Raw genomic sequence first — 10658 nt, forward strand, 5'->3', positions numbered from 1 at the left:
GAGGGAGTTCGTTGTAATTGCAATTAAACATCATTGGCATTTAAAAAGAGAGAGGCCTTCCTCTTCTTTTTTGACAAACATGGTGCATATGGAGACGTCCATAATATGCACGCACAGTCATCCCTACGAACACACATGCACACCCTAAGCATCTGCGAGAGAATGGGCCAGTAGGTCTTGAGATTGACAAAGTCACCACATACACCTTGTAATCGACATGCACGTCATACCACTGAAAAAAGATGCCCCGCTCTTGGATTTCTATCAATAGAAACAATTATGTTACAAACACTAACCAAAAGTAAAGATAAGCAAAGGAAACCATTGATCTATCAGATTCAAAGAGACCACGGAAATAAGGCGTAGCTAAAGTATCACAAAGAAGATCAACAAAACAACCAATGCAATAGACATAGCAATATTTGCTCACATTAATTATTTCTCCCTCTTGCTCATTTTTAATTGTGTTCCTTCTTTACATTGTTCTTTAATATGTCAGCATTAATTTACTTCCTCATGTGGATAAAGCGATAAGTCCTAACTTTGAAGCACTACCTTTTATAGTGTTACCTAACCAGAGGTAATCCTAGGCACGTATTAAAAATATATTAAAAACTTCCCATGCATTAACGATTGTTACTAGTCTATATAAGGCCGAGCGTCCAACAGATAATGACACTCACCTCTGTACCGCATCATCGCATCGTTTGATGGCGATTGTCTCGCCATCTACTGATTGTCTAGCACTCCTCACCTTTCTCATCTGCCTCCTCCGTTGTTGCGACGCGGGATATGATGTCGGGGTCTACAACCCAATAATCTTGATCCCAGGTATCAGTTGCCCCAACCTGGAGGCGCGGCTGACTGATGCCTACGTGCCGTCACTGCCCCACTGCAGTGCGCTCAAGGGGAAGGGGTGGTTCTCATTGTGGAACAACACATCTGACCTGGTCCGCCACAACTACGTGTCGTGCTTCGAGGAGCAGATGCGCCTCGTCTATGACTCTGTCCTCAAAGACTACCGGAACCTACCCGGTGTCGAGACGCATGTGCCAGACTTCGGCTCCGCCCATGGATTCACCTCAAAGAACCTCGATTCGTAAGTACACACTCTGTAACAAGTAATCCATCTGTTGGCTTCCTACTACCTGCTGACGTGTCTACTGATCTACATTGGACATTTGCACGGTGTATATATTATGACCTTTTGGAAAAATCTCTAGTATGTCGAATGCTTTTGTCCCCAACGTATGGAGTTTGATTTGGGAACTGATCTTTACATTGCATATGTGGTGTTCAGGAGCCGTAAGGGATTTTGCATGACAAGGGTCCTCGAAGAGCTTCAGTTGCTTGGGTATCGTGACGGAGATACCCTTTTCGGAGCTCCCTATGACCCACGGCATGCTCCGCCACTGCCAGGCCAGCCATCTCAAGTGTTCTCGGACTACTTTGCCCGTTTCAAGGTTCTGGTGGAGCATGCAAGCAAGAAGAACCAGGACAAACCGGTCATCCTCGTCGCACACAGCTTTGGTGGCATGGCCACCCTCAAGTTCATTAATTGGACTCCCATAACATGGAGGAAGAAATTCATCAAGCACCTGGTCCTCATATCGCCTACACTTTCGGGAGGCTTTATGGAGGCGCTCACGAACCTCGCCTCAGGACCGAAACCGCTCGTTGTCCCGATAATTCCGCGCTTGAGTTTGCGGCCAATGTGGAGAACCTTTGCGAGTGCCCTTTTATTCCTCCCGTCTTCCCCGGTTTTTGGTCACATGCCGCTTGTGATTACCAAAAACAAGAACTACTCGGCGTATGACTACAAGGACTTACTTCCGGCAATCGGTTTGAAAACCGAGGTGATGGAACGGGTGCTTTCGATGAAGCTGAGAGTTGATGCACCGATGGTGCCAACAACATACCTCAACGGTGTCGGCGTGCAGACGCCGGAGCAAGCAGTATACTGGGATGGTAACTTCAATGTAGCTCCCAAGAACGTATATGGCGATGGAGACGGGGTTATGAATTTGGTTAGCGTTCTTGCTCTCGTGAATGATTTGCGTAGACAACAACAGGCTAACATACACTTTAAGTTCGTCAAGATTGTTAATACTACACACTCTAACATTGTTGTTCAGGAGCACTCGCTCAAGAAGATCATGTATGAAATTCTAGAAGCAAATCGCTGAGGAGTCATCATATGTTATTTCTGTTTCCCTTCATATTAATAAAGACTTCCAATTTTAGCAATTTCAACAATATTCAGGAATCTTAGCTGGACTCACGTCGTTGTATCAATGGATTGAAGTAGCTGTTCATAGCCGTGCACATGCACATCGGCTACATGCCTTCTTTTTTCCCGGTAATATTCAGCGAAAGTTCTCTGGGGTGCAACGAATGTTTTTGGCGGCAATTTATGCGCTGGGAGAATGGCAATTCTTTCCTGCCAACACGGCAAATTTCACGGAAAAATCCTCTGGTCAGAAGTTTCCATGTGTATGCGAAGAATTTGTCATAGAAAACGTTCACAATTGTCATGCTCCACCTCGAACGTTCGGTGGCTATTGACATCCTTTTTATTGGCAGAAACCCAGCCAGAATCGGTGTCACCAAGCGTCTGTTCCGTGGCAAATGTCTTTGTCAGAAAATAACATTCACACGCTCCTCCACGTGCCCATGCATGCTACTTGCAGTTAGCGTGGTATTTAAAAAAAATATGCTCAAATATATACGCATGCACACTTACCTCATATGAGCATATGCGTATATTACTCCCTCCGTTCCTAAGTATAAGTCTTTGTAAAATTCCATTATGCTAGACTCTAAAATGCATCTATATATATCTGTATGTGGTCTATAATGAATCTCTACAAAGACTTATATTTAGGAGCGAAGAGACTATATTCCTATAAGCACTACTCATAGATTGTTGTTCTGCGTGTACTTTGTGTATCGTTGAATGAATAATCAGGCATGAAGTAGGAGATCATAACCCACTTCGGGGGGGGGGGGGGGGGGGGGGGGGGTCCATATTCTTTTTTTTACGGGGGAGTCCATGTTCCAGAGGGATTAAATTGTCTCTCCAAATATATATTTTTGTAAAACACCCCATATATTAATTAAGCCAAAGAAAAGTTTTTACAATCATTCGTTACAACATACACCACGCAGGGCGGAACAGAATTAAAAAGAATCCCATCAGACCTAGTACAAAAGTTAAACTTAGCAATCTCATGTGCCACCCCATTGGCAGTCCGATTTATCCTTGCAATATTAAAATTTTAGATCATCCTAGATATACTCAGAGCCTCATCTATCAGATCAGCCAGAGGGGACCTATCAAGCTTCTCATTTACAAGAAACGAATGTACGAAAGCACAATCAGTCTCTAAAATAATAGATTGATGAAGGGTGATACCTATATAAAGTCCTGCGAGGCATATTAATCGTCTAAACTGAGTGAATCCTCCACTCCCCGGCTGTTATCGACAAGATCAGGTTGGCTCCGGTATGGGAGCAACGACAGTGGCGCGTCGGCTATTTGTTCTGGCAACGGCAATGGTTGTTTTGTGGTCCATAGACCTCGATGTAATTTTTATGATGGTTGAGGTACTTTTTACTTTTGGTGAATCTTTATACTAGATCCGCTCTTTTTGCAAAAAAAAAAGAATTTTGCAATTAAACAATTGATATTAATCGGAATAAAAAGGCACATTGTATGGTTAAACTTACGAAGGTAAGATCTTAATTGATTAATTTTCCCAAATGATAAGTGCCACACATGTGGCACGAAACAATTCGGACATGATGTATTTTACAACTAAACTTGCCATCCAAAAAGAAAAAAAACAAACAAAAAAACTGAAACTTGCCGCCCAAACAGAAAGTTGTCATGCTTGACAATTAAAGTTGCCATCCTTGCGTCACTAAACTTGTATATCATAAAAAAGGTTCGGAGTTGCCATATGTTCATGCCACATGTGTGGCACTTATCAGGGTCCTTAATTTTTCATCTATAATATTATACCGCTAACATAAAATGGAAATACATCATACTTATGAGAATCAATATCTACAAGACTAGATAAATACAATGTCAACATATATTTCATGATGGATCTTATGTGAGTAATTCGGTTTCATAGATGTTAGTGTATATTATTTTTATAAACTTGGACAAACTTATACAAATTGACTTGGAACAAGTTTTACTTAGTAAAATTTTGAAATGAAAATTAATTCGAAATAGAGGGAGTGTGTTGTAACTGCAATTTACATTTGTTGGCATTAATTATTTTCCTTCTTTGTTGTTATCCATTAGTACACTTTAATTTACTTCCTCATTTGGATGAGGAGGCAAGTCTTAACGTTGAAGTACTGCCTTCTATAGTCTTACCTACCCAGAGGTAATTTTAGGCACGTATTAAGAACTTTCCAAACATGAAAGATGATTAATTACTATAGTAAAAAAATGATATTAATCGAAATAAAAAGGCACATTGTATGGTCAAACTCACAAAGGTAAAATCTTAATTGATTAATTTTCCCAAATGATAAGTGCCACATGCGTGGCATGAAGCAATCTGGACCTGATGTTTTTTACAACTAAAATTGCCATCCAAAAAGAGAAAACAAACAAACAAAAATGAAACTTGCTATCCAAACAGAAAGTTGCTTTGACGCGTGTCACTAAACTTGCCATCAAAAGCATTCGGAGTTGCCATATGTTCATGCCACATGTGTAGCACTTATCAGGGTCCTTAATTTTTCATCTATAATATTATACAGCTAACATAAAATGGAAATACATCATACTTATGGGAATCAATATACACAAGACTAGATAAATACAGTGTGAACATATATTTCATGATGGATCTTATGTGAGTAATTTGGTTTCATAGAAGTTGGTGTATATTATTTTTATAAACTTGGACAAACTTATACAAAATTGACTTGGAAGAAGTTTTACTTAGTAAAAATTTGAAAAGACAATTAATTTGAAATAGAGGGAGTGTGTTGTAACTGCAATTTACATTTGTTGGCATTAATTATTTTCCTTCTTTGTTGTTATCCATTAGTACTCTTTAATTTACTTCCTCATTTGGATGAGGGGGCAAGTCTTAACGTTGAAGTACTGCCTTCTATAGTCTTACCTACCCAAAGGTAATTTTAGGCATGTATTGAAAACTTTCCAAACATGAAAGACGATTAATTACTAGTAGTCTATCTATATAAAGCTGAGCGTCCAATAGATGCTGGCACTCACTTGTGTAGAGCACCACCGTATAGTCTGATGGCGATTGTCTCGCCGTCTGCCGATCTTGTAGCACTACTCGCCTTCATCATCTGCCTCATCCATCGTTGCGGCGCAGGAGGCTATGACGCCGAGCTCTACCACCCGGTAATCTTGGTCCCTGGTTTCACTTGCCCCAACGTGGAGGCGCGGCTGACTGACGCCTATGTGCCGTCGGTGCCCCGCTGCGGCGAGCTCAAGGGGAAGGGGTGGTTCCCGCTGTGGAAAAACACCACAGACCTGGTCCGGCAGGACTACGTGCCGTGCTTCGAGGAGCAGATGCGCCTCATCTATGATCCCACCCTCAACGACTACCGGAACTTGCCCGGCGTCGAGACGCGCGTGCCGGACTTCGGCTCCGCCCACGGGTTCACCTCCAAGAACGATTCGTAAGTATACATTATGTCCAAGTACTCCGTCCATTGGAACTGTATATATACTGATCTACACTACAGGAAGTGCATACGTATATGCTGATATGCACGGCTTTTTTGGGAAACTCTGTAGTATGCCAGACTTTTTTTCCTCTACTGTTTTTTAGGGATTTTCCTCTCCTGTTATACAGGTCTAGATCTGGAAACTGATGATCTTTACGTTGCACTCGTGGTGTTCAGGAGCCGTATCCCAACTTGTCTAGCAAGGGTCCGCGAAGAGCTTGAGTTGCTTGGGTATCGTGATGGTGATACCCTTTTTGGAGCTCCCTACGACCCACGGCACGCTCCACCGCTGCCGGGCCAGCCATCTCAGGTGTACTCCGACTATTTTGCTCGTGTCAAGGACCTGGTTGAGCGTGCGAGCGAGAAGAATCAAAACAAGCCGGTCATCCTCGTTGCGCACAGCTTTGGTGGCAAGGTCATCCTCGGGTTCGTCAATTCGACTCCCGTGGCATGGAGGAAGAAATTCATCAAGCACCTGGTCCTCGTATCACCCACACCTCCAGAAGGTTTCCTGGGGGTGCTTGTGAGCCTCACCTCGGGACCGTCTTTCCTTGTCCCATCGGTTCCGCCGCTGCTTCTACGGCAAATGTGGAGAACCTTTGCGAGCACCCTTTTATCCCTCCCATCTCCCATGGCATTTGGTCACAGGCTAATTGTGATCACCAACCACAAGAACTACTCAGCATATGACTACAAGGACTTCCTCACGGCACTCGGTTTGAACACTGAGGTCGTGAAACGAGTGCTTTCTATGAAGCTGAGAATTGACCCACCGATGGTGCCGACTACATACCTCAATGGCATCGGCGTCAAAACGCCGGAGCAGGTGGTGTACCGGGATGGTAACTTCGACATGGCTCCCGAGAAGGTATACGGCGATGGAGACAGGACCATGAATTTGTTTAGCGTGCTTGCGTTTGTGAAGGAGCTGAGTAGGCAACAAGAAGCTAACATACCCTTCAAGTTCGTGGAGATTGCTAATGCTACACACTTCGATATTGTTGTTCAGGAGCATTCGCTCAAGAAGGTCATGGATGTAATTCTAGAAGCAAATCGCTGAAAAGTCTTCATATGTTATTGTGTGTTTTCCTTCATATTAAGGACGTTGAAATCTGATCATGTAATTGGGCATTGTTTTTGAAGGAGGGTCATTTCAGCCTCTGCATCAATTGATGTAATTGGACATTGTTGTGGAATATGATTTTCATTTTTGGGAAGATACTGATGTGGAAAATTAATACTGCTGAAGCTGCTGTTCACAGCGATGCCATACACATCAGGTCACAACATCTGAATAGTCAAGCGTGTACCATTGGACATACATGCATACATGTTAGCTATATTGCTCAACATAACCGATGAAATACTAGAAGAAATATTGATACGCCATAAAATGAAATAAATAAATTGGTGCCACCTCGTACTCAAGTAGAGTCAATTCCGCCGTCTAGATAATACTGGAAGAGCACAGCATGCATGACCATTTATCTAGAGGAGCGGTTCGTAGTCACCTTTACAACAGCTGCTGGTCATGTGATACCAGATGCTTGTACTTCTGATCCACGTTCGCCACTCTTGCTGCCTCTGTCAAACCCTTGCTGACCACCAACTTCAGGATGTCAGCACCCTCTTTTATGGCTGAATCAATCTAGGTTCAGAGCAAAAGATGCACACACACAAAAATAAACATAAGTGCCCGGTTGTCGTCCGCAATTTAAAACAGTTTTTTGTTTATTATCTTTCTACTATGTGGAAGGAACACTTGCGTGGTCCTTCGGATAGCTTCAGGTTGTGGAATACACCTCAGTCTGTAAGATTGTTTTCAGTTTGACACACCATATCTCGATGCATATCTAGTTTATCCATAACAAAATCATATAATGAAGTTGTTTTGTCGCAGAAGATACTCCCTCGTCATACTATCTAATGGAGCCTAGATTATTTTTGTTTTGCAGGGAGCATGCAGAAATATGCTAAAAATTAACTTAAATAGATTAAAGTCACTAGAACACAGAGCTTGCTTATATAGCCAAGGGTGTTGGACTCCTTAATGTTTGGTAACACTTATCCTAGTTAATGAACACAATCATCCAACAATAGAACAAAAGAAGGTGTTTCTAAATTAATTCATTAAGAACTACACGAGAATTAAAATTGGATAATAAGAATAAAGCATAACATTAAACTAGAACACAAGGATTATAGCAATGGAGATTTTATACCCATTCACGACCAGTCTTGTTGAACTTCTGAAGCACAAAAGCTTTGGGATCCATCTGACCAGGCGGACGTCCAATCCCTACATAAGACAAATGTTAAATTTTGGTACAGAAAAGGAAAAGGAAACCTGAATCCTGCAGTTGTCAAACCTACCAACCCTTAATCGGCCAAATTCTCGGTTCTTGCGAAAATGGTATATCACACTCTTCAACCTGATAAACTAACAAGGTAATTGTTTCCTGTCAAGATCAAATGAACACCTTGTCTACAGAAATCAGATAGATTTGAGAGACTAATGGTCTGCTCACACACATAAAATAATTTAAAGATAGAACATTCTATTCTATCATACTGATTAAAGAGTGTGCTCATGTTCAGAAGATTTTGTTTTTCAGTAACTGACTAGACATCACAGGCTATGTGAAATGGCAAGTAAAACAAGTAAGGATCATGTTGAGATGTAAGAAAAAAGGTGCATGCAGGGATACAACAACAAACAAGAAATGTAGTTGCTGGAGTAATGAGCTACAGAACGGAAGAAAAGCTGCCATATGCTTTATCGAAGGTAAGCACCATATTGTTTACCAGCTCAACGAGACAGGTACCCCCTAAGGGCACACAGGCAGGATAGGTCCAAGTACGAATATCACAATCTTGAAAACTTAACCTGATGAATTCCAGAGCTACTGCTTTTCTATTTATGTATTTAAACACAACACAGAAATACAAGGTTTTCCCTTTGGAAACTTTTGACACACAAATAGTGAAATAGAACTCTTTCACAAAGCACGTAAATGTAAGGTTTACTGACCCATTGTGACGTCCATATCCGCCTTTAGGTTGTAAACGAAGAACTCCACATGGCAGGTCTGTGTCATCATATGCCTGAAACTCATACAGCAAATAACCCAGTTAGCCAATCTAAGGTGTCACCAAGGAAGATTGGATCATAAACACGTACCACTACGACACGGTGGAGTGGAAGCTTATAATAGGCAGCAAGTGCACCAGCCTGTAATAAGAAAGAAAGGTAGGGGTGTCAGGATCACAAGCATTTAACAAGTCATCACAGTTCACTGTCAGGCCAGTTACAATGAATTGCGTGCATGGGAAGGAAAATGTATACAAGGTAGAAATCATAAAGAAAAATCTTTCAAAAGTGTTCCTTACAGATTCACCGCTGAGATTTATATATGTTTGAGGCTTGGCAAGCAAAACAGGGATGCCATCAACCATCCCTGCATCAATAGAAATGAAAGCACCTTCAGTTCAATTCAACACTTTGTACTTGAAAATAGAGCATCAGTTACCCTAAAAGTAAAGAGGAACGTTATTTCTGGGAGCATATGGATGGAGTGAAACCTTCACCAAATAGTGCTTTGAAGTGATTTTTGGTCAGGGATATGTTCTGAGACTCTGCAAATGCATCTATCATATCAAACCCAACCTGCAAGGTGAAACAACATAAATTAATTATGACAATAAAGTTGAGCCACCTGAATTTCAAACAGAAGATGAGAAGCAGAACTTACGTTGTGTCTGGTGGATTGGTACTTCTCACCAGGGTTACCTAGGCCAATAAAGAGCCATGGTTGGATTGCCGAGCATGATGGTGATGATGAGGAAGAGACATACCGCTTAGAAAGAAAGGGAGCAAGTCTGACCCAAAGCTTTCCCCGCATCATTTACAGGATCATAGGAATGTAAACAGCCACAAGTGCAAAGCCTGATGGCAAAATCTGCAAACGAAACCAATTTGTTCTTTGAGTGCTCACTAGACATGCTGCAACAAACAAGAGGCCGAAACATAACCCGACACAAGCCCTGCACATCACATACTAGCATCAAGTTAATGCTAGGTACATCCATTTGAGAGACAAGCTTGGGACAAGCTTTTTCGGACGGAGGGAGTACTATCTTATTATACATCACTAAATGACCTCCACTATTGATGTAACAGCATATCGAAATAAGCAGCTAACAGAAACTGAATATGGCGCATACTTTGGCACTGAAGCGATGCACACTGGCCACAGTAGAACCGAAGCGCTGAAGTGCTTCACTAAGCGAGTAAATGCAAGTATCCGAGGCAGAAACAGCTCGAACAGTCATGGAAGGAAGCACATTTGTAATCATCGCGTCTACTAGCTTAAGCATTTCATCAAACAGATGCCAGTCACATGACTGCAACACTAACACACACCGGCCTCATCCTAATGCCCGCGTTGCAAAACTATCCTGAACTCCAGATCATGGATTTGATCGGACCTTCGGCTTTGATTAGCCACCAGGAAATGCTAATCTCCCAAATGCAAGCCGCCGTTACAGTTGACGATTCAAGTGCAAAGCGAGGAGGGGAAACCAGAGAACGCTTACAGGTCGGCTGCAGAGGGCGCGACCCCGAAGCCCCGCGACGGCGACGGCACGGACAATCAGCGAACTTCTCCCCCACCGCGCAGCAAGGCCCAGCGGCGGCGGACGCGCGCGGGGTTCGGAACCGGAGCTGCTTGGCGAGGACGGCAACGGCGCCGAAACTAAGCTCGGCGCTGAAGCCCGCCACGCAGGGAAGGGTGGGCGCTCCACTGATGCACCTAGTCCCCTCGGCACGCTGTGGGTTGGGAGCGGCCGCCGGCTCCAGCGCCGTCGCGTCGCCTTTCTTCTCCGTCCGGGAGGGTTTGAGAGTAACTCATGGGTCATGGCCCATTCTG

General features: G+C 42.9%; 3 protein-coding genes across 6 annotated transcripts; 2 read left to right on the forward strand and 1 right to left on the reverse strand.

Moving 5' to 3' along the window:
- The first annotated feature begins 696 nt into the window (after positions 1-696).
- On the forward strand, positions 697-2231 carry LOC125534477 (lecithin-cholesterol acyltransferase-like 1). Its single transcript, XM_087540360.1, has 2 exons — positions 697-1099; positions 1301-2231. The coding sequence occupies exons 1-2, from the start codon at positions 711-713 to the stop codon at positions 2184-2186; spliced, it is 1275 nt and encodes a 424-aa protein (XP_087396486.1). The 5' UTR covers positions 697-710; the 3' UTR covers positions 2187-2231.
- A 3040-nt stretch (positions 2232-5271) lies between these two features.
- Positions 5272-6947, forward strand: LOC125540259 (lecithin-cholesterol acyltransferase-like 1). Its single transcript, XM_048703848.2, has 2 exons — positions 5272-5682; positions 5908-6947. Exons 1-2 carry the CDS (start codon positions 5294-5296, stop codon positions 6788-6790), a joined length of 1272 nt encoding a protein of 423 aa, XP_048559805.2. The 5' UTR covers positions 5272-5293; the 3' UTR covers positions 6791-6947.
- A 53-nt stretch (positions 6948-7000) lies between these two features.
- LOC125540260 (CRS2-like protein, chloroplastic) lies at positions 7001-10658 on the reverse strand. 4 transcript variants are annotated; one of them, XM_087545367.1, is made up of 9 exons: positions 10327-10658; positions 9483-9689; positions 9313-9397; positions 9121-9188; positions 8912-8962; positions 8762-8835; positions 8108-8162; positions 7953-8029; positions 7001-7328 (listed from the first exon to the last, which is right to left on the reverse strand). In XM_087545367.1, exons 2-9 carry the CDS (start codon positions 9633-9635, stop codon positions 7244-7246), a joined length of 648 nt encoding a protein of 215 aa, XP_087401493.1. In that variant the 5' UTR covers positions 9636-9689; positions 10327-10658; the 3' UTR covers positions 7001-7243. The 4 variants fall into 4 exon arrangements, with proteins under 4 accessions (XP_087401493.1, XP_087401494.1, XP_048559807.2 ...); XM_087545368.1 differs by having other exon boundaries at positions 7001-7378; XM_048703850.2 differs by having other exon boundaries at positions 8104-8162.

The sequence above is a fragment of the Triticum urartu genome, chromosome 2A, assembly GCF_056163025.1.
Source record: "Triticum urartu cultivar PI428250 chromosome 2A, HENAU_Tu73, whole genome shotgun sequence".
In the NCBI taxonomy this organism is placed as follows: domain Eukaryota; kingdom Viridiplantae; phylum Streptophyta; class Magnoliopsida; order Poales; family Poaceae; genus Triticum; species Triticum urartu.